This window comes from Panulirus ornatus, chromosome 10 (assembly GCF_036320965.1).
Source record: "Panulirus ornatus isolate Po-2019 chromosome 10, ASM3632096v1, whole genome shotgun sequence".
NCBI classification, from domain to species: domain Eukaryota; kingdom Metazoa; phylum Arthropoda; class Malacostraca; order Decapoda; family Palinuridae; genus Panulirus; species Panulirus ornatus.
The window spans coordinates 15,149,519-15,174,629 of record NC_092233.1 but is presented as its reverse complement, the minus strand read 5'-3'; the positions used below and the strand labels follow the sequence as shown (position 1 = coordinate 15,174,629).

The 25,111-nt window shown below is 40.7% G+C and overlaps 1 protein-coding gene across 1 annotated transcript in view; it reads right to left on the bottom strand.

Annotated features, from left to right (window-relative positions):
* The window catches only part of pHCl-1 (pH-sensitive chloride channel 1), a 1,177,139-nt gene that overhangs the window by 311,594 nt on the left and 840,434 nt on the right, over nt 1-25,111 (bottom strand). Inside the window, exon 12 of the mRNA XM_071665549.1 lies at nt 7,032-7,046. Within this exon, the coding sequence (XP_071521650.1) occupies nt 7,032-7,046 (15 nt within the window). The remainder of the gene's footprint in view (nt 1-7,031; nt 7,047-25,111) is intronic.

Sequence of the window (25,111 nt, the reverse complement as noted above, 5' to 3'; positions counted from 1 at the left end):
GAATTTGTGATATTCAATAACAAATCAGTAATGAAGTCCCTCTATCTAGAGTTGACGTTTTACTGTTCAATCGCAGAAAAGCAAAAAAACGAAACCACAGGTATGTTTAAGTATTAAGAAAAACTGGTTTTGAATAAACAAGATAAAGGTAACTTAACTGTAAATAACACTGGTCAACAACTAATTTTCATCACACAGGCTTGTGGTGTACTTGATGTACTTTTGGATGCTGATTTTGAAAATGCAATCTGTTTTCTTGTATCACATCTACCTTAGCCTGGACTCCGCAATATGACCAGTGCCATACAACAATGACAAGCTTCCCTTTCCACTGTTATGGGAGAATGGCACCAAAAGCTGTGACAAGGAGGATGAGTGTGGTGAGGAAGCTGCAGCTGTAATGAGAGAAACAGGAATGGATGTAGAGTCTGTACTTGACGACAAACCAAAGAAATTTTCACAAAGAGCGTTGAATGATGATTTGGTCTAAGATATGGCACTGCCAAGAGATAAAGCTCAACTTTCAGCATCTTGTCTAACAGAAAAATATCTGCTCAAGAAGGACACTTGCATAATTCATTTCAGGAAAATGAGTCAGACTCTTACTTCTCGTGGGCTGCTCTGTTTTTGCAACATCATCAATACATTATTTCAATGCTTATCACAAGAGAAGTCTGAAAGTGGTGCTACTCCACAATGGGAACAAAAAAGCCATCTGTTCCTGTAGGGCATTCAGTGCACATGAAAGAGTGTTATGGATTCATGAAACACTACCGTTTTTTATGCCTCTGGGATAGTCGAGCAACTTCCAGGTATTATATGGAGTCAGACTGGCCTCAACTAAGATAATACGAGCCAGGAATTTTGAGTGTCCAGGATAAGCCTCTGGTTGACCCACAAAATGTTCTTCTTTCCCTGTTCCACATAAAGCTTGGTCTTAAGAAACAACCTGTAAAAATACTGGCCAAGAGACACTCAAAAGGATTTGAGTATGTGGAGGGAAAATTTCCAAATATCACCAAGGCCAAGTTGAAAGAAAGCATCTTTGTTGGTCCACAGAAGAAGGAACTCTTGAAAAACCACAATCTCAGCACACATTTTGATGACATGGAGCTGGAGGCATGGAACTCTCAGTTGGCTATGTGGAAATTTTCTGGGAAACTTAAGATCCGATTTTCAAGGCAGCATGAAGAGGCTTCTGAAATTCTGTGCTGCTATGTGATGTAGGAAGTCGCACAAGGTGCATTTCCTCCATTTACATCTAGATGTTATTGTGGAAAACCTTTAAGCAGTGTCTAACAAACAAGGAGTGTGCTTCCATCAGGACATCAGTGCAATGGAGCTTCGATACTAGGGTTTCTGGAATGAAGGAATGCTTGCAAATTACTGCTGGACGTTATACTGGGATGAACCTGATTCAGAGCACCATAGGAGGTCAACAGCTCAGTGCTTTTAGCTTGTGAAGAGCACCAAAGGAGGTTAAAAACTCAACGTTTTAGCATGTCCTTCTAGATAGCATCTTCTCTGTATACCTTCTACCTAGAAATACTGAATTTCTGCAATAATAGGTTTGAAGTGGCACAAACCTTACCATTTTACCTTTGCCCATGCATCATGTAGCCGCAGGTGAACAGAAAATGTATGTATCCATTGAAAGAAAATAAGACGTGTTGTACTGAAATGGACTAAAAACTTGTAATCTGCATCAGATATAGGTCTATAAAAAGTTACACTGCATCCCTGGTGAGAAAAAAAATAAAATTTTGTTGACCAGTGTGATTAGTGATGCTCTCCACCAATAACAATGGAGTGAACTAATACCAAAGAATCACATGCCATGATTAATTTTAACAGAACACCACTGGAAAGATCAGCATTGATCAAGTTTCCAAGTTCTGTGGTGAAGAAGAAGTAGCAATCTTTAGTTGGTGATTCAGAAAACCAGTAGACATCTAAAAATGAACATGCAGAAACTTTCTCAAGTATTCTCATTTCTAATAATTGTTCTTTTATTTCTAATAATTGTTCTTATTTTCACCTCAAATCTTATTCACTTTTCATTTCTTCTTATTCTTAATCTTTCAATGGGCTAAAGTCAAATGGAAGAAGACATTCAAAGACAACATCTGTTTCCCTTGCCTCAACAAACTGGCCAGCACAATTTTGTCAAATCCTGTCTTAAATGCTTTACTTGAATGCATCTTTTCTCTTTGCACAGCTCACTGGACTAAAGAGCGAAATCTACAGAACTTTATAGCAGTGAAGGTTTTACTCAAAGTTAAAGTGAACCTCGATTATACTTGTTGCAATTTGTATACTTTCCTTTTGATTAATTCAGTGTTGCACAAAAAAGATCCATGGCTGAAACAATACTACAAATATCAAAAAAAATAAAGGAATAAAATTTTCTTGTTTTTGTTATCAAAATGAGTCTATTATGGATATTCTTATTTTCTGGACAGAATTCTTACTAACTAAAGTTAAGCTTCTGAATTTCATTTTACAGACTTGAGAACCCAGAAACATAGTTTTATTCAGAATCATACTAGTGGTGAGATTTTGCAACAGTCCTGTGAAGTTACATCTTAACCCTTTTGCAGCAGCAGTCCAATATCCACTATTCAATGAATGCAGAATATTTTGAAATATTCTAAAAAGATATTTTGATTAAGCACAAGATAATTCAAATATACAGTTCAACTGGGTGAAACATTATTCATGTGTGTTATGTACTATATAACCCAATAATTGCAGCTACTCTAGACATTAGTGTGTCCATAATGTGAACCTTTAAAATGAATCAATTCTTTTGTTTTTGCCTTAACATTCAAGACTATCTTTACCACTGACACCTATTCCCTCCAGGAACTCATATCAAAGGGGGTGACCTTGGCAAAAGATTTTCCACTTATCCCTGTCCTTACAGGCCTCCTTTGCATACACACACACACACTTATATGCATATATTTTTTTTTCTTTTCCTTTCATACCTTATTGCCACTTCCTGCATTAGCACCAGGGCAGATGAAAGGCCAATCCATCCATATCCATTCTTTAGCTGTCATGTGTAATGCACTAATACCATTGCTCCCTATTTGCAACCAGGCCCCACAGAACTTACCATGTTTTACTCTGGACACTTCATGTACCCTGGTTCAGTCCACTGATAGCATATCAACCACAGTATACCTCAATGTTCCATTTCACTCTATTTCGTGGATGCCTTTCACCCTCCTACATATTCTTGGCCCCAACCACTCAAAATCTTTTTCACTCCACCTTTTCATCTCCAATATGGTCTCCCCATTATTCTTGTCCCCTCCACTAGTGACACATATATCCCTTTGTCAACCTTTCCTCACTCATTCTCTCCACATTTCAGCACACACTTCCACTTTTTCTCAACCACTCTTTTTATAACCAGTCCTCTGTCTTACCCTTTCATTACTTACTTGATCAAACCATCTCACACCACATATCATCCTCAAAAATTTAATTTGTAACACACCTATCCTCCTCTGCATAGTCTTATCTATAGCTCATGCTATGCATACCTTTAAACATACCTATTTTTACCCTTTCAGAATCATTATTTCAATGATCTCTTTTCCACACATTCTTAAGTGCTCCCAGAACCTTCACCCTCTCACCCACCCTATGACTCACTTTCACTTCCATGCTTCCATTTGCTGCCATATCCACTCCCAAGTATCTAAAACCCTTCACTTCCTCCAATTTTTCTCCATTCAAACTCACACCCCAATTAACCTGTTCCTCAACTCTGATAAATCAAAAAACCTTGCTTTTATTCACACTTACTCTCAAATTCCTCTTTTGACACATCCCTCCATGCTCAATCACTAACTTCTAAAGTTTCACACTTGAATCAGCCACCATTGCTGCATCATTAGCAAAATGATGTTATAGCACTACATACATAATGTGGTATTTTTGAAGAAATTTTTGCCACAAACACAATATATGATTAATCAGGGTTTTCATCACTTATCTACTTTCTTGTCAATGTGCTAGAGCAGCCCGCTGTCATTGGCCTGTTAAGGGTAGGGTACTAAAAGCTAAGAAATGACGAATTCGCCAGTCATGGACAGTCTTTTGCTGTGGCCACCCCCTTGAGGGAGTTCCCAGAGGGAATGGGCATCAGATATATAAACAGATAGCAAAATATATCATTACATAATTGAGGGCACAAATATTGTACAGGCCTCCTTGACATCTCCATATACAATGATGAGAGTATGGAAAACCTTTAGTCTGCAGCATCTGGTAACAAGCACAAAAGGATATATATTCACCTCAGGGTAAATGGAGCCATCTTAAGAATTTTAACCATATACACACCAACAACAGTGAACAGGAAAAATACTGCTGGTTCATGTATGAACTGGCTGCAGCATAAAGGTCCAACCTACTGAGATAAATTTCAACCACAAACTAATGATGAAATCCTTTATCCACTCACTGGTTAATCAAAAGGGAGGCTTAATAACAAAAATAATAATAATAATAATAATAATAATAATAATAATAATAATAATAATAATAATAATAATAATAATAACAATAACAATAACAATAATAACCTTAGGTAGACTGTGTAAAAGCAATATGAAAATCTTATACCAACAGGCAACTGCAACGATGAGTTAGTGCTAAAATTACATAAAGTGCCATTGACAAGGTAATGGGAAGATGAAGATTCAAAATTAAGTAGAGATAAATATTTACAAAGACACCATGCCAAGGGTGCACAGTTACGATACAAACCAATGTTTTTCAAAATGAGGGGCAACCTAATATTGGGTCACTGAATATGAGTCTGGGCTACAAACATCCTGTAAGCAATAAGCAACTCATTACTGTATTCACTTTTGGGCCAAATCTGTATTTCCAAATTCTCTTACTTCTAATTTATGTATTCATTAAGAGAATACTGCACTGTAATATCAAATTACAAGTATCTAGTAATTTCTGCTTTTAAAATTTTGTTAGGTATATGTAAAAAAATTTGGAACTGTTGCATTTTCTGAACTGCAGTATGACTGCCCTGTGAGCATGGCATTTTGTAAGTGAAATTTACAGCAAAAGACCTGAGATTCACTCTCAACATATGGATGTATTTCACAAATTGAAGACCTACATTTGGAGTGTGAGGGATTACAACCTTAACACAGCTACTTTGGGATGAAACAGTACACTCTTAGTTGACAAAATTAGGCAATACTGAGGGGATTTCAGTGGGTGCATTCCCTGTCACTACTGTTTTAGCTGTGGGGTTTGATGACTAAAGTTTCACCCCAACAGTTAAGAGTTTTGTAATTAGAAAAGAAACTTTAGAAACTCAGGTATCAAATCCATCTTTATCTAAAAATGACAACACAGATTTTCTTTTATCCATTATTATACATCTGCTGCACTTAGTACGTTATTACAAGTAATGCTGGTGTCGTTATTAATTGAAGTTAACAAGTTCAAACTAACATATCTTGTACTGGGATTTCTTGAAAAATGTTGAAGACATTATTAATTTTGGATTGCACATATATGTGAATGACTTACTGCCACTGCATTAAGAGCCAAAATTTAAAAACACTAATATAAACTACTATGGTACATGCTTAAAGGAGATATATCAGAATGTTAAATGATCATCACAGTTAGTTCTACAACAAAACAATAACAAATTTCTTCAATGATCCAATACCAAGGTTGTACAATTAATAAGAAGTAGAAGAAGAATAAACGAAAGGTTCTAAGGCAAATTACTGATGAAATCATAAATAGACCCAAGTCTATGATGTGATTACAAAATGATTCAGTGATGAGGTTCTTGACTGAACCAGCAACAAAATTTTCTTCTGAATCAGAGGGAAAGTTCTATGCTCATCATTAGTTTGGCTTTGATGGGAATGAATTATAAAAGTTCATTAATAAACCCAAATTGTGATTCTACAATGAACCAAACATGAGGCTTAATAACGAATGCTGATATCTCGATGATCAAATGAAGAGACTGAATTCTCTATCACTTTCTTCTATTACAAGCCAATGTTAAAGATTCAGAAAACACCTCCTAAAGAAGTTCCACAAATCAATCAGTGATGATGTTCCGTACTGTGATTTTTGTGGCTATGTGGCTCTAGCATTCAACTACCATGCCTGAGGTTGAGGGTTTAAGTGTCTCTTCCTTAATTCTAAAGGTGTGCTCCCAGTTCACCTGGCAGTAAAAGGTACCTGGTCTATGTAAACAAGGGAATGCAAAGGTAAGTGGATGTGATGTGTGCCATGTTATTCTCATTTCTCTTGGCAAGAAAACTGATGTATTCTACTCTCACTAACCCAACATCACACTAATATAAGAGAATGGTTTGATACCCAACAGGCAATGAATGGAGTTCTGCAATGAACCACTGGGGAGATCCTATAATCAAAGCAATGAAGCTCTTCATGAAAGAAACTGTTCTACAAAAAAAAAAAAAATGTGATGAGGTTCAGCAGAGAACTTGATGTCCCACAAGGAATCAAATGAAGTTTATTGTTGTACATCTGCATTCTGAAAGGCCAATGAAGTCTTCAGTGGATAAATTGTAGAATGAGAGACCCTACAACACATGAAAAGAAGGCACCATATTGAAAAAAGAAAAGAAAAGGAAGAAAAGTTGCTACAACAAAAGCTAAAGAAGGAAATGACGGAAAGATGGCACTATGCATGATATAGAAAGAAAATAACATAAAGATGCCCTTATTAAAAAAAAATATGATACTAGTATGTAGCATGTACAATGGAAGTGCTGTAGATAAAAGAGAGCACTGAACAGGACATGAAAGATGGGATGAGGTGAAAGATTGGAATAACAATAAAATGGAAATTAGTTGGATTCGATACAAGATGAGGGAGTAAAAGAGATGAAGTAAGGCATGCAGTAAATATTCCTCTTTGCTGGTACATAAGAACTGTCAGATAAGCATGCTGTATCTGGAGACATTTGAACAGGAAACAAGGCCATACTTACTGTCACAGTCACTTCCTGGAAAAGATGAGAAAGACTCAAGTTACTCATACTCTCCTTGATAATACCTGTACTGGTACATAAAGTGTCTCCTTAATCAGCAACATGCATCACTATTATAGAGGGGAGTGCTGAAGTGGTGCAGTACTAATTTTTTTTTTGTATCTGAAGAAACTGCACTGCTGTAACTAAAAATAACTGTTTTACCTAGTATATCAATCCAGCTCAAATTTTCTTTTAAATCATGTCACACTCTCCAAGAAACTGCCCTATTATAACTTCAGTGAAAGCAGTTCAGTATCTTTACACAAACACACACTGCAAACTCAGAAATACTCAAATGGCTTCTATCACATTGAAATCAAGAATGTATAGAGGACTCTTCCTTAATCATAAGAGTGAAGTGCAGAGGTGCAACTTTATGGTGACCCTAACATACAGGACTAACCTAGTGGCATTAGCTGTAAGATGAAAACTTAATGGTAAGTATGAGCTGTGTACTTAACATGCATGTACTACAGTTTCTTTGACAGGCAATACTAAAATATTAGGATCAATTTCATGGAAATGTGACCTGCATACTTTCAAGTATTCAGTGTCTGCTCCTCCCCCCCTAACTGCTGGAAGTCTTCACATGAAGACTTGAATTGCAGGCACAGTAGGTCATCATATGAGAACTAGTTTTTGCAGACACATTTTGAACATTCTGCCAAAATTTGACATTTTCATAGCTTGTAAATGTCCCTTGGTCACTTCCTTTTCTTTCATGACTGTTTTCTATTTTCCACATTAGCGAGGTAGCTCTAGGAATAAATGAAGAAAAGATGCCTTCACTCATATTATCTAGCTGTCATGTGTAATATACCAAAATCACACACCTTTACCCACAGCCAAGCACTACATACCTTCCCATGAATTCCCCCAGCTGCTTTCCACACTCTGGTTCAGTCCACTGACAATTCATTGCCTCCTTATACCACATCCTTCCAGTTCACTCTATCCCACTCCAGCCTTTCACTCTCCTGCATGTTCAGGCCCAACCACTCAAAATATATTTTCATTCCATCTCTGGTTCCCCAATATGGTTCTCCCTTCTCCTTGTCCCCTCCACTTTCAACACATTTTTCCTCTATTCAACCTCTCTTCACTAATTCTCTCCATATGTCCAAGCCATTTCAGTTCACCATCCTCAGTTATCTCAACTATACTCCTTTCTACCACAACTCTTTCTTACCCTTCTATTACTCATTCAAACCACCTCAAACTACATATTGGCCTTAAACATTTCATTTCCAGCATAACCACCCTACTTTGCACATCCTCACCTACAGCCCATGCCTCACATAAACAGAACAGTGTTGGTACTGCTAAGCCTTCATAAACTCCCATTCTTGCCCTCCTAGATAAAGAACTCTCTTTCTGCACATTCCTCAATGTCCCCAGGACCTTCTCACCCTAACTCATTTCTGCTTCCATGGTTCCATTCACTGCCAAAACTCTTGCATTCACCTCCCTAACAACCCCATCCATAAACAAATTAAACAACCATGGAGACATCACACACCCCTGCCGCAAACCTACATTCACTGAGAACCAATCACTTTCCTCTCTTCCTACACGTACACATGCCTTACATCCTCGATAAAAACTTTTCACTGCTTCTAACAACTTGCCTCCCACACCATATATTCTTAATACCTTCCACAGAGCATCTCTATCAACTCTATCATATGCCTTCTCCAGATCCATAAATGCTACATACAAATCCATTTGCTTTTCTAAGTATTTCTCACATACATTCTTCAAAGCAAACACCTGATCCACACATCCACTACCACTTCTGAAACCACACTGCTCTTCCCCAATCTGATGCTCTGTACATGCCTTCACCCTCTCAATCAATACCCTCCCATATAATTTACCAGGAATACTCAACAAACTTATACCTCTGTATTTATATATATATATATATATATATATATTATATATATATATATATATATATATTTATTCTCATTAGCTTAAGAGGAACCATTCATGGAAGATCTAGAGTTAGAGTATCTACAAAAAACCTTGTCAGTCTCCCTATATACTTTCGAAGGTACTGTCACACTCACAATGTAGCATTTTGTGATCTCCCCTTTGGCCTTGATTACCATCTGCAGACATATAAGCATGAAACTGACAAGATGCCTGAAGTATTCTATGTCCAAGTTTTGGGTCCTTAGGCCCTTGATCTCATGAATGAGGCAAGGCACTGATGAGGTGTTACAGGAAGCAGCCACCTGATCATGCATTCTGAGCATCCTACATTTAGAAATCTCAAAGGTATCCATATATCTTGTTCCAAACAAGAATTGGAGAAATGTAAGCCAACCATCTTGAAGCATAAGTAGAAGAAATGTAATGACTAGAAGAGAAATTCCCAAGTAAAATGGTAGCCAGGAAGATAGCCTGAGGCACATTGAGGCAGGGTGTTGGTGCTTAAACCATTAGAAACACTAGTCTCAGTGGCCAGATATACAGTTATTTCACCCACAATAAAGCTTAATCATGTATCACCTTTGAAAAATATAGGGGGAGGATAACTTTTTTTTTCAGACACTGTAAACTAAAGGCCCACTCTTAATCCTCAGAAAGGCTAACACTTATCCCTTCAACACACTGGAGGCAGAGTTAAAATATCAAAAATATCTTACATCTGGTTTTCCAATAAACTACAGTGTAAAATTTTTGATTAAAATGATATGCAATTCAACCTGCCATCACTGTTTAGAAGTGCTGCCATTTTTTAACTTCAGCTGCACTCCTTTCAAAAACTGGGAGGTACTCTACAAATATTTTCAGGCATACCAAGAAAGTTTTTATCGAGGATGTAAGGCATGTGTACAAGCAGGAAGAGAGGAAAGTGATTGGTTCCCAGTGAATGTTGGTTTGTGGCTTGGGTACGTGATGTCTCCATGGTTGTTTAATTTGTTTATGGATGGGGTTGTTAGAGAGGTGAATGCAAGAGTTTTGGAAAGAGGGGCAAGTATGCAGTCTGTTGTGGATGAGAGAGCTTGGGAAGTGAGTCAGTTGTTGTTCGCTGATGATACAGCGCTGGTGGCTGATTCATGTGAGAAACTGCAGAAGTTGGTGACTGAGTTTGGTAAAGTTTGTGAAAGAAGAGAGTTAAGAGTAAATGTGAATAAGAGCAAGGTTATTAGGTACAGTAGGGGTGAGCAACAAGTCAATTGGGAGGTAAGTTTGTTTTGAGAAAAACTGGAGGAAGTAAAGTGTTTTAGATATCTGGGAGTGGATTTGGCAGCGGATGGAACCATGGAAGCGGAAGTGAGTCACAGGGTGGGGGAGGGGGCAAAAGTTCTGAGTGTTGAAAAATGCGTGGAAGGCGAGACCGTTATCTCGGAAAGCAAAAATGGTTCTGTTTGAAGGAATAGTGGTTCCAACAATGTTGTATGGTTGCAAGGGGTGGGCTATGGATAGAGTTGTGCGCAGGAGGGTGGATGTGCTGAAATGAGATGTTTGAGGACAATGTGAGGTGTGAGGTGGTTTGATCGAGTAAGTAATGAAAGTGTAACGGAGATGTGTGGTAATAAAATGAGTGTGGTTGAGAGAGCAGAAGAGGGTGTTTTGAAATGGTTTGGGCACATGGAGAGAATGAGTGAGGAAAGATTGACAAAGAGGATATATGTGTCGGAGGTGGAGGGAACGAGGAGAAGTGGAGACCAAATTGGAGGTGGAAAGATGGAGTGAAAAAGATTTTGAGTGATCGGGGCCTGAACATGCAGGAGGGTGAAAGGCGTGCAAGGAATAGAGTGAATTGGAATGATGTGGTATACTGGGGTCGAAGTGCTGTCAATGGATTGAACTAAGGCATGTGAAGCGTCTGGGGTAAACCATGGAAAGCTGTGTAAGTATGTATATTTGCGTGTGTGGACGTGTATGTATATACATGTGTATGTGGGTGGGTTGGGCCATTCTTTTGTCTGTTTCCTTGTGCTACCTCGCTAACGCGGGAAATGGCGAATAGTTTAAAAGTAAAAGTAAAATAATAATAATAATATTTTTTTTTTTTTTATACTTTGTCGCTGTCTCCCGTGCTTGCGAGGTAGCGTAAGGAAACAGACGAAAGAAATGGCCCAACCCCCCCCCCCCATACACATGTACATACACACGTCCACACACGCAAATATACATACCTACACAGCTTTCCATGGTTTACCCCAGACGCTTCACATGCCTTGATTCAATCCACTGACAGCACGTCAACCCTGGTATACCACATCGCTCCAATTCACTCTATTCCTTGCCCTCCTTTCACCCTCCTGCATGTTCAGGCCCAAACCACTCAAAATATATTTTCATTCCATCTCTGGTTCCCCAATATGGTTCTCCCTTCTCCTTGTCCCCTCCACTTTCAACACATTTTTCCTCTATTCAACCTCTCTTCACTAATTCTCTCCATATGTCCAAGCCATTTCAGTTCACCATCCTCAGTTATCTCAACTATACTCCTTTCTACCACAACTCTTTCTTACCCTTCTATTACTCATTCAAACCACCTCAAACTACATATTGGCCTAACATTTCATTTCCAGCATAACCACCCTACTTTGCACATCCTCACCTACAGCCCATGCCTCACATAAACAGAACAGTGTTGGTACTGCTAAGCCTTCATAAACTCCCATTCTTGCCCTCCTTTCACTCTCCTGCATGTTCAGGCCCAACCACTCAAAATATATTTTCATTCCATCTCTGGTTCCCCAATATGGTTCTCCCTTCTCCTTGTCCCCTCCACTTTCAACACATTTTTCCTCTATTCAACCTCTCTTCACTAATTCTCTCCATATGTCCAAGCCATTTCAGTTCACCATCCTCAGTTATCTCAACTATACTCCTTTCTACCACAACTCTTTCTTACCCTTCTATTACTCATTCAAACCACCTCAAACTACATATTGGCCTTAAACATTTCATTTCCAGCATAACCACCCTACTTTGCACATCCTCACCTACAGCCCATGCCTCACATAAACAGAACAGTGTTGGTACTGCTAAGCCTTCATAAACTCCCATTCTTGCCCTCCTAGATAAAGAACTCTCTTTCTGCACATTCCTCAATGTCCCCAGGACCTTCTCACCCTAACTCATTTCTGCTTCCATGGTTCCATTCACTGCCATGTTCACTTTTTCCAAACTTTCCTTCTGCAAACTCACACCCTAACAAACCCATCCCTCCTCCCTAGTAAACCCATGAACCTTGCTTTTATTTATATTTACTCTCATTTTACCCCTTCCACAAACACTCCCAAACTTAGACATCAACCCATGCAGTTTCTCACTTGAACCTGCCACCAGAGCTGTATCATCAGCAAACAACTGAATCACTTCCAAGGTGCCTCCTCACCTCATACACAGAATACTCAACTCTCTCTCCAAGACCCTTACATTTACCTTCCTCACCACCCCAGCCATGGTGACATCACCCACCCCTGCCACAGACCATCTATCATCTAGAACCATTCACACCCCTCTACCTACTCGCACTTACATCTCACACTCTTGGTAAAAACTTCTCATGCATCTAGTAGCTTTCTTCCTACACCATACATTCATAAGACCTCCCACTATCAACCCCATCATATGCTTTCTCCAGGTACATGAATGCCACACAGAAATCATTGTTTCTCTAAGTATTTCTGCTATGCATTCCTTAAAGCAGACACCTTACCCACAAGTCCTCTACCAATCTGAAACCACATTATTTCTCCACAATCTGTTGCTTTGTTTGGGTCTTCACCCTCTCTATCACTATTCTCTCATACAATACCAGTCAAATATAACAAACTTATACAACAACTCTATCCCCCTTGCATTCATACAGTGGCACTAGACATGCATTCTGCTCATCCTCAGGCACCTTCCCAAGGGCCATACATAACTGTAAATTGAAAATCTTAAGTAACCAATCAACAGCACAGTCATCCCCTTTCTTAGGAAATCAAACCGCAATACCATCTACTTCAACTGCCTTATCACATTTCACCATGCTCAAGGATTTCATAACCTATACTCTCTTCACCAAAACACTTTCCATGTCTCACTTCACATACCTCCCTAACCGAAACATCCTACATCTACAACCTTATCATCAAACACTTCCAACAATCCTTCAAAATTTTCACTCAACCTTTTCCTTACTTCATGACTTCCTGTTTCCACTTCCCCATTCACCAATGCTTCCATTTGTTCTATCATTTTTCTCACACTATCATTCCCCTTCCATAGCATTTTCATATTCTCTCCGAAGTTTACTGATACTCACTCACCCTAACTTTCTCTTGCTCTTTAGTCTCTTTTTCAATCCCTCTACATCATTTCCCCTTTTCCAAAAACCTCTACAAATCTTAACCCTCACCTTCACCAGGTAATGATCAGATAACCTACCAGCTATCCCTCTCGGTGCTTTCACATTATAAAAAGTCCCTTTTGCCTGCTTATCAATTAGTATGTAATTCAACAATGCCCACTACCATTTTTCCTACTAACCTATGCATACTTATGTTTGTCCCTTATTTTAAACCAGGTATTCCCAATAACCAGTTCTTTTTCAGAACAAAACTCCACAAGCTGTTCATCATTTCCATTCATCTCACTGAATACCCTAGGCCCCCCCTAATTATACCCTCAACTGCCACATTAATCACTCATCACTATTACCTGGTCTCTTGCATCAAACTGCTAACATACTCACCCAGTTGCTCCCAAGAGACTTGTCTCTTGTCATATTTCTTCATTTGGCCATGTACATAAGCACTAATTATCACCCATCTCTCACAATCCACTTTCATTTACAACCCTATCAGTCTGGGCTCACTCCCTTAAAATCTTTCATATATTCCTGCAACTCCTCCTTCAGCAGTAGTGGCTTTAACCTAAAGACATTACCGAACCATTCTTCTCTTTTACCTCTGAGTTTTATTTCAATCAGAACCAGAACATCGAGATTCCTTCCCCCAAATTGCTAGTCATCTCTCCTTTCTTTTCATCTTGGTTTCATTTACACACATTCTGAAACCTCATCCTGAGCCTTTGAGGAAGATGAGCACTCCTCACTTGATTCCTTTTGTTGTGTCTTCTAGAAACTGAACTACAAGGAGGGGTTTTTTCAGCCAACCCCCTCTCCTCTTGGTTGTCTTCTATGACTAGCAAGGAATACAGGGGTACAGGGGAATAATTCTTTCTCCCCTACCTTTGGGTCACTGTAGAACCTTATTACAAAGACTACCACTCTCTGGAAGTTATTCTTTTTATGTAAATAAATGTAAATGTATATAAGAAATCTTTTTACACACTTGATTGCCGTTTCCCCTTTAGCGAGGTAGTACCAGGAAACAGATGAAGAGAGGCACACCCGCTCACATACACACACACACACAAGTTAATTGGGAGGTAAGTTTGTTTTGAGAAAAACTGGAGGAAGAGAAATGTTTTAGATATCTGGAGTGGACTTTGCAGCAGATGGAACCATGGAGGCAGAAGTGAGTTACAGGGTGGGGGAGAGGGCAAAGGTTCTGGGAGTGTTGAAGAATGTGTGGAAGGCGAAATATTATCTCGTAGACCAAAAATGGGTATGTTTGAACACATAGGGGTTCCAGCAATGTTATATGGTTGAGAGACATGGCTTTAGATAAGGTTATACGGAGGAGGTTGGATGTGTTGGAAATAAAATACTTGAGGACAGCATGCAGAGTGAGGTGATTTGATCGAGTAAGTAATGAAAGTGTAACGGAGATGTGTGGTAATAAAATGAGTGTGGTTGAGAGAGCAGAAGAGGGTGTATTGAAATGGTCTGGTCACATGGAGAGAATGAGTGAGGAAAGATTGACAAAGATGATATATGTGTCAGAGGTGGAAGGAACAAGAAGTGGGAGACCAAATTGGAGGATCGGGGCCTGAACATACAGTAAGGTGAAAGACGTGCAAGGAATAAAGTGAAATGGAACGATGTGGTATACCAGGGTTGACGTGCTGTCAATGGATTGAACCAGGGCATGTGAAGCGTCTGGGGTAAACCATGGAAAGTTTTGTGGGGCTTGGACGTAGAAAGGGAGGTGTGGTTTCGGTGCATTACACGACAGCTAGAGACTGAGTGTGAACAAATGTGGCCTTTGTTGTCTTTTCCTAGCACCTCATGCGCATGTGTGGGGGGAAGGGGGGGTGCCATTTTATGTGTGGCGGGGTGGCCAGGGGAATGGATGAAGGCAGTAAGTATGGATATGTACATGGGTATATATGTGTATGTCTCTGTATGTATATGTATAAGTTGAAATGTATAGGTATGTATATGTGCATGTGTGCACGTTTATGTATATACATGTGCATGTGGGTGGGTTGAGCCATTCTTTCATCTATTTCCTTGCACTACCTCGCTAACGCAGGAAGCAGCGAGGGAAGGAGTAGCACTACTCCTGACACAGGAGTGGTGGGAGTATGTGATAGAGAGTAAGAAAGTAAACTCTAGATTGATATGGGTAAAACTGAAAGTGGATGGAGAGAGATGGGTGATTACTGGTGCATATGCACCTGGGCATGAGAAGAAAGATCAGGAGAGGCAAGTGTTTTGGGAGCAGCTGAGTGAGTGTGTTAGTAGTTTTGATGCATGAGACCAGGTTATAGTGATGGGTGATTTGAATGCAAAGGTGAATAATGTGGCAGTTGAGGGAATAATTGGTGTACATGGGGTGTTCAGTGTTGTAAATGGAAATGGTGAAGAGCTTGTAGATTTATGTGCTAAAAAAAGGACTGGTGATTGGGAATTTTTTTTTTTTTTTTTTTTATACTTTGTCGCTGTCTCCCGTGCTTGCGAGGTAGCGTAAGGAAACAGACGAAAGAAATGGGCCAACCCCCCCAATACACATGTATATACATACGTCCACACACGCAAATATACATACCTACACAGCTTTCCATAGCTTACCCCAGACGCTTCACATGCCTTGATTCAATCCACTGACAGCACGTCAACCCTGGTATACCACATCGCTCCAATTCACTCTATTCCTTGCCCTCCTTTCACCCTCCTGCAAGTTCAGGCCCCGATCACACAAAATCTTTTTCACTCCATCTTTCCACCTCCAATTTGGTCTCCCTCTTCTCCTTGCTCCCTCCACCTCCGACACATATATCCTCTTGGTCAATCTTTCCTCACTCATCCTCTCCATGTGCCCAAACCACTTCAAAACACCCTCTTCTGCTCTCTCAACCACGCTCTTTTTATTTCCACACATCTCTCTTACCCTTACGTTACTCACTCGATCAAACCACCCCACACCACACATTGTCCTCAAACATCTCATTTCCAGCACATCCATCCTCCTGCGCACAACTCTATCCATAGCCCACGCCTCGCAACCATACAACATTGTTGGAACCACTATTCCTTCAAACATACCCATTTTTGCTTTCCGAGATAATGTTCTCAACTTCCACACATTCTTCAAGGCCCCCAGAATTTTTGCCCCCTCCCCCACCCTATGATCCACTTCCGCTTCCATGGTTCCATCCGCTGCCAGATCCACTCCCAGATATCTAAAACACTTCACTTCCTCCAGTTTTTCTCCATTCAAACTCACCTCCCAATTGACTTGACCCTCAACCCTACTGTACCTAATAACCTTGCTCTTATTCACATTTACTCTTAACTTTCTTCTTCCAAACACTTTACCAAACTCAGTCACCAGCTTCTGCAGTTTCTCACATGAATCAGCCACCAGCGCTGTATCATCAGCGAACAACAACTGACTCACTTCCCAAGCTCTCTCATCCCCAACAGACTTCATACTTGCCCCTCTTTCCAAAACTCTTGCATTCACCTCCCTAACAACCCCATCCATAAACAAATTAAACAACCATGGAGACATCACACACCCCTGCCGCAAACCTACATTCACTGAGAACCAATCACTTTCCTCTCTTCCTACACGTACACATGCCTTACATCCTCGATAAAAACTTTTCACTGCTTCTAACAACTTGCCTCCCACACCATATATTCTTAATACCTTCCACAGAGCATCTCTATCAACTCTATCATATGCCTTCTCCAGATCCATAAATGCTACATACAAATCCATTTGCTTTTCTAAGTATTTCTCACATACATTCTTCAAAGCAAACACCTGATCCACACATCCACTACCACTTCTGAAACCACACTGCTCTTCCCCAATCTGATGCTCTGTACATGCCTTCACCCTCTCAATCAATACCCTCCCATATAATTTACCAGGAATACTCAACAAACTTATACCTCTGTAATTTGTGATTGGGAATACCTTGTTTAAAAAGAGAGATATACATAAGTATACGTATATAAGTAGGAGAGATGGCCAGAGAGTGTTACTGGATTACATGTTAGGCGCAGGAGAGAGACTTTTGGATGGTAATGTGCTGAGAGGTGCAACTGGAGGGATGTCTGACCATTATCTTGTGGAAGCAAAGGTGAAGATTTGTAGTGGTTTTCAGAAAAGAAGAGAGAATGTTGGGGTGAAGAGAGTGGTGAGAGTAAGTGAGCTTACGAAGGAAGACTTGTGTGAGGAAGTACCAGGAGAGACTGAGTACAGAATGGAAAAAGGTGAGAACAAAGGACATAAGGGGAGTAGGGGAGGAATGGGATGTATTTAGGGAAGCAGTGATGGCTTCTGCAATAGACGCTTGTGGCATGAGAAGCGTGGGAGGTGGACAGATTAGAAAGGGTAGTGAATGGTGGGATGAAGAAGTTAGATTATTAGTTAAAGAGAAGAGAGAGGCATTTGGACAATTTTTGCAGGGAAATAATGCAAATAACTGGGAGACGTATAAAAGAAAGAGGCAGGAGGTCAAGAGAAAGGTGCAAGAGGTGAAAAAGAGGGCAAATGAGAGTTGGGGTGAGAGAGTATCATTATATGGGAATATCAGTGAAGGGGGCTAATGGGGAGATCATAACAAGTAGTGGTGATGTGAGAAGGAGATGGAGTGATTTTTTTGAAGGTTTCATGAAAGTGTTTGATGATAGAGTGGCAGATATAGGGTGTTTTGGTCGAGGTGGTGTGCAAAGTGAGAGGGTTAGGGAGAATGATTTGGTAAACAGAAAAGAGGTAGTAAAAGCTTTGTGGAAGATGAAAGCCGGCAAGGCAGCAGGTTTGGATGGTATTGCAGTGCAATTTAAAATTAAAAAAGGGGGACTGTATTGTTGACTGGTTGGTAAGGTTATCTAATGTATGTATGACTCATGGTGAGGTGCCTGAGGACTGGCAGAATGCTTGCATAGTGCCATTGTACAAAGGCAAAGGGGATAAGAGTGAGTGCTCAGATTACAGAGGTATAAGTTTCTTGAGTATTCCTGAGAAATTATATGGGAGGGTATTGATTGAGAGGGTGAAGGCATGAACAGAGTATCATATTGGGGAAGAGCAGTGTGGTGTCAGAAGTGGTAGAGGATGTGTGGATCAGGTGTTTGCTTTGAAGAATGTATGTGAGAAATACTTAGAAAAGCAAATGTATTTGTATGTAGCATTCATGGATCTGGAGAAGGCATATGATAGAGTTGATAGAGATGCTCTGTGGAAGGTATTAAGAATATATGGTGTGGGAGGCAAGTTGTCAGAAGCAGTGAAAAGTTTTTATCAAGGATGTAAGGCATGTGTACAAGCAGGAAGAGAGGAAAGTGATTGGTTCTCAGGGAATGTTGGTTTGTGGCTTGGGTACGTGATGTCTCCATGGTTGTTTAATTTGTTTATGGATGGGGTTGTTAGGGAGGTGAATGCAAGAGTTTTGGAAAGAGGGGCAAGTATGCAGTCTGTTGTGGATGAGAGAGCTTGGGAAGTGAGTCAGTTGTTGTTCACTGGTGATACAGTGCTGGTGGCTGATTCGGGTGAGAAACTGCAGAAGCTGGCGACTGAGTTTGGTAAAGTGTGTGAAAGAAGAAAGCTGAGAGTAAATGTGAAGAAGAGCAAGGTTATTAGGTACAGTAGGGTTGGGGGACAAGTCAACTGGGAGGTAAGTTTGAATGGAGAAAAACTGGAGGAAGAAGTGTTTTAGATATCTGAGAGTGGATTTGGCAGCAGATGGAACCATGGAAGCGGAGGTGAGTCATGGGGTGGGGGAGGGGGCAAAAGTTCTGAGTGTTGAAAAATGCGTGGAAGGCGAGACCGTTATCTCGGAAAGCAAAAATGGTTCTGTTTGAAGGAATAGTGGTTCCAACAATGTTAAATGATGCGAAGCGTGGCTATAAATAGAGTTGTGCAGAGGAGGGTGGATGTGCTGGAAATGAGATGTTTGAGGACAATATGTGGTGTGAGGTGGTTTGATCAAGTAAGTAATGTAAGAGTAAGAGAGATTTGTGGAAATAAAAAGAGCACGGTTGAGAGAGCAGAAGAGGGTGTTTTGAAATGGTTTGGGCACATGGAGAGAATGAGTGAGGAAAGATTGACCAAGAGGATATATGTGTCGGAGGTGGAGGGAACGAGAAGTGGGAGACCAAATTGGAGGTGGAAAGATGGAGTGAAAAAGATTTTGAGTGATCGGGGCCTGAACATGCAGGAGGGTGAAAGGCGGGCAAGGAATAGAGTGAATTGGATCGATGTGGTATACTGGGGTCGAAGTGCTGTCAATGGATTGAACTAAGGCATGTGAAGCGTCTGGGGTAAACCATGGAAAGTTCTGTGGGGCCTGGATGTGGAAAGGGAGCTGTGGTTTTGGGCATTATTACATGACAGCTAGAGACTGAGTGTGAACTATTGGGGCCTTTGTTGTCTTTTCCTAGCGCTATCTCGCACACACGAGGGGGGAGGGGGATGTTATTCCATGTGTGGCGAGGTGGCGATGGGAATAAATAAAGGCAGACAGTATGAATTATGTACATGTGTATATATGTATATGTCTGTGTGTGTATATATATGTGTACATTGAGATGTATAGGTATGTATATTTGTGTGTGTGGACGTGTATGTATATACATGTGTATGGGGCTGGGTTGGGCCATTTCTTTCACCTGTTTCATTGTGCTACCCCGCAAACACGGGAGACAGCAACAAAGCAAAATATAAATAAATAAATATAAATATATGTATATATTGAAATGTATAGGTATGTTTTTGTGCGTGTGTGGATGTGTATGTATATACATGTGTATGTGGGTGGGTTGGACCATTCTTTCGTCTGTTTCCTTGCGCTACCTCGCTAAGGTGGGAGACAGCGATAAAGTATAATAAATGATTATACATATATGAATGTGACCTTATTTGTCTGTTTTCCTAGCACTGCCTCACTGAAGCAGGGGGAAGCAATGCTGTTTCCTGTGGGGCAGGGCAGTGCCAGGTATGGATGAAGGGAAGCAAGTATGAATATGTACACGTGTATATATGTATATGTCTGTGTATGTATATGTATGTATATGTTGATATGTATATGCATGTATATGCGCATGTATGGGTGTTTACATATATACATATATATATTGGAAAGGATCACAATTTTGCACAGGATCAAGCTATTCCTATGAGTCCACAGGGTAAATGAAACATGAAAAGTTCCCAAGTGCACTTTCGTGTAATAATCACATCATCAGGGGAGACACAAGAGAGAAATATAACAGTCAGTTGATATACATCGAAGAGACGAAGCTAGGACGCCATTTGGTAAACGTGATTGAATCACACATGTTTAACAAATATATATATATACATATATATATATATATATATATATATATATATATTTTTTTTTTTTTTTTTTTTTTTTTTTTTATACTTTGTCGCTGTCTCCCGCGTTTGCGAGGTAGCGCAAGGAAACAGACGAAAGAAATGGCCCAACCCCCCCCCCCCATACACATGTACATACACACGTCCACACACGCAAATATACATACCTACACAGCTTTCCATGGTTTACCCCAGACGCTTCACATGCCTTGCTTCAATCCACTGACAGCACGTCAACCCCTGTATACCACATGACTCCAATTCACTCTATTTCTTGCCCTCCTTTCACCCTCCTGCATGTTCAGGCCCCGATCACACAAAATCTTTTTCACTCCATCTTTCCACCTCCAATTTGGTCTCCCTCTTCTCCTCGTTCCCTCCACCTCCGACACATATATCCTCTTGGTCAATCTCTCCTCACTCATTCTCTCCATGTGCCCAAACCATTTCAAAACACCCTCTTCTGCTCTCTCAACCACGCTCATTTTATTTCCACACATCTCTCTTACCCTTACGTTACTTACTCGATCAAACCACCTCACACCACACATTGTCCTCAAACATCTCATTTCCAGCACATCCATCCTCCTGCGCACATCTCTATCCATAGCCCACGCCTCGCAACCATACAACATTGTTGGAACCACTATTCCCTCAAACATACCCATTTTTGCTTTCCGAGATAATGTTCTCGACTTCCACACATTTTTCAAGGCTCCCAAAATTTTCGCCCCCTCCCCCACCCTATGATCCACTTCCGCTTCCATGGTTCCATCCGCTGACAGATCCACTCCCAGATATCTAAAACACTTCACTTCCTCCAGTTTTTCTCCATTCAAACTCACCTCCCAATTGACTTGACCCTCACCCCTACTGTACCTAATAACCTTGCTCTTATTCACATTTACTCTCAACTTTCTTCTTCCACACACTTTACCAAACTCAGTCACCAGCTTCTGCAGTTTCTCACATGAATCAGCCACCAGCGCTGTATCATCAGCGAACAACAACTGACTCACTTCCCAAGCTCTCTCATCCCCAACAGACTTCATACTTGCCCCTCTTTCCAGGACTCTTGCATTTACCTCCCTTACAACCCCATCCATAAACAAATTAAACAACCATGGAGACATCACACACCCCTGCCGCAAACCTACATTCACTGAGAACCAATCACTTTCCTCTCTTCCTACACGTACACATGCCTTACATCCTCGATAAAAACTTTTCACTGCTTCTAACAACTTGCCTCCCACACCATATATTCTTAATACCTTCCACAGAGCATCTCTATCAACTCTATCATATGCCTTCTCCAGATCCATAAATGCTACATACAAATCCATTTGCTTTTCTAAGTATTTCTCACATACATTCTTCAAAGCAAACACCTGATCCACACATCCTCTACCACTTCTGAAACCGCACTGCTCTTCCCCAATCTGATGCTCTGTACATGCCTTCACCCTCTCAATCAATACCCTCCCATATAATTTACCAGGAATACTCAACAAACTTATACCTCTGTAATATATATATATATATATATATATATATAGGGAAATGTATATATGTGTGTTCTGGCTGGGTGCAGAGTGGAGGGGGTGGGAAGGAGGGGGGAGATGGGGGGGATGTGTTTGGGGAAGCGGTGGTGGCTTGTGCAGGGGGTGCTTGTGGCGTGGGAAGCGTGGGAGGTGGGTTGGTTGATTGGAAGGGGTGGTGAGTGGTGGGATGAAGAAGTAAGATTATTAGTGAAAGAGAAGAGAGAGGCATTTAGACGATTTTTGCAGGGAAAAAATGCAAATGATTGGGAGATGTATAAAAGAAAGAGGCAGGAGGTCAAGAGAAAGGTGCAAGAGGTGAAAAAGAGGGCAAATGAGAGTTGGGGTGAGAGAGTATCAATAAATTTTAGGGAGAATAAAAAGATGTTTTGGAAGGAGGTAAATAAAGTGCATAAGACAAGGGAGCAAATGGGAACTTCAGTGAAGGGGGCTGATGGGGAGGTGATAACAAGTAGTGGTGATGTGAGAAGGAGATGGAGTGAGAATTTTGAAGGTTTGTTGAATGTGTTTAATAATAGAGTGGCAGATATAGGGTGTTTTGGTCAAGGTGGTGTGCAAAGTGAGAGGGTTAGGGAAAATGATTTAGTAAACAGAGAATAGGTAGTAAAGGCTTTGCGGAAGATGAAAGCCGGCAAGGCAGCAGGTTTGGATGGTATTGCAGTGGAATTTATTAAGAAAGGGGGTGACTGTATTGTTGACTGGTTGGTAAGGTTATTTAATGTATGTATGATTCATGGTGAGGTGCCTGAGGATTGGCGAAATGCTTGCATAGTGCCATTGTACAAAGGCAAAGGGGATAAGAGTGAGTGCTCAAATTACTGAGGTATAAGTTTGTTGAGTATTCCTGGTAAATTATATGGGAGGGTATTGATTGAGAGGGAGAGGGCATGTACAGAGCATCAGATTGGGGAAGAGCAGTGTGGTTTCGGAAGTGGTAGAGGATGTGTGGATCAGGTGTTTGCTTTGAAGAATGTATGTGAGAAATACTTAGAAAAGCAAATGGATTTGTATGTAGCACTTATGGATCTGGAGAAGGCATATGATAAGAGTTGATAGAGATGCTCTGTGGAAGGTATTAAGAATATATGGTGTGGGAGGCAAGTTGTTAGAAGCAGTGAAAAGTTTTTATCGAGGATGTAAGGCATGTGTGCGTGTAGGAAGAGAGGAAAATGATTGGTTCTCAGTGAATGTAGGTTTGCGGCAGGGGTGTGTGATGTCTCCATGGTTGTTTAATTTGTTTATGGATGGGGTTGTTAGAGAGGTGAATGCAAGAGTTTTGGAAAGAGGGGCAAGTATGAAGTCTGTTGTGGATGAGAGAGCTTGGGCAGTGAGTCAGTTGTTGTTCGCTGATGATACAGCGCTGGTGGCTGATTCATGTGAGAAACTGCAGAAGTTGGTGACTGAGTTTGGTAAAGTGTGCGAAAGAAGGAAGTTAAGAGTAAATGTGAAATAGAGCAAGGTTATTAGATACAGTAGGGTTGAGGGTTAAGTCAATTGGGAGGTAAGTTTGAATGGAGAAAAACTGGAGGAAGTAAAGTGTTTTAGATATCTGGGAGTGGATTTGGCAGCGGATGGAACCATGGAAGCGGAAGTGAATCATAGGGTGGGGGAGGGGGTGAAAATTCTGGGAGCCTTGAAGAATGTTTGGAAGTCGAGAACATTATCTCGGAAAGCAAAAATGGGTATGTTTGAAGGAATAGTGGTTCCAACAATGTTGTATGGTTGCAAGGGGTGGGCTATGGATAGAGTTGTGCGCAGGAGGGTGGATGTGCTGGAAATAAGATGTTTGAGGACAATACATGGTATGAGGTGGTTTGATCGAGTAAGTAATGTAAGGGTAAGAGAGATGTGTGGAAATAAAGAGTGTGGTTGAGAGAGCAGAAGAGGGTGTTTTGAAATGGTTTGGGCACATGGAGAGAATGAGTGAGGAAAGATTGACCAAGAGGATATATGTGTCAGAGGTGGAGGGAACAAGGAGAAGTGGGAGACCAAACTGGAGGTGGAAAGATGGAGTGAAAAAGATTTTGAGTGATCGGGGCCTGAACATGCAGGAGGGTGAAAGGCGTGCAAGGAATAGAGTGAATTGGAATGATGTGGTATACCGGGGTCGACGTGCTGTCAATGGATTGAACCAGGGCATGTGAAGCATCTGGGGTAAACCATGGAAAGTTCTGTGGGGCCTGGATGTGGAAAGGGAGCTGTGGTTTCGGTGCATTATTACATGACAGCTAGAGACTGAGTGTGAACGAATGGGGCCTTTGTTGTCTTTTCCTAGCACTACCTCGCACACATGAGGGGGGAGGGGATTGTTATTCCATGTGTGGCGGGGTGGCGATGGGAATAAGTAAAGGCAGACAGTATGAATTATGTACATGTGTATATATGTATATGTCTGTGTGTGTATATATATGTGTGCATTGAGATGCACAGGTATGTATTTTTGCGTGTGTGGACGTGTATGTATATACATGTGTATGTGGGTGGGTTGGGCCATTCTTTTGTCTGTTTCCTTGTGCTACCTCGCTAACGCGGGAGACAGCGACAAAGCAAAATAAATAAATAATAATAAATAAATATATGGTGTGGGAGGTAAGTTGTTAGAAGCAGTGAAAAGTTTTTATCAGGGATGTTAGGCATGTGCACGTGTAGGAAGAGAGGAAAGTGATTGATTCTCAGTGAATGTAGGTTTGTGGCAGGGGTGTGTGATGTCTCCATGGTTGTTTAACTTGCTTATGGATGGGGTTGTTAGGGAGGTGAATGCAATAGTTTTGAAAAG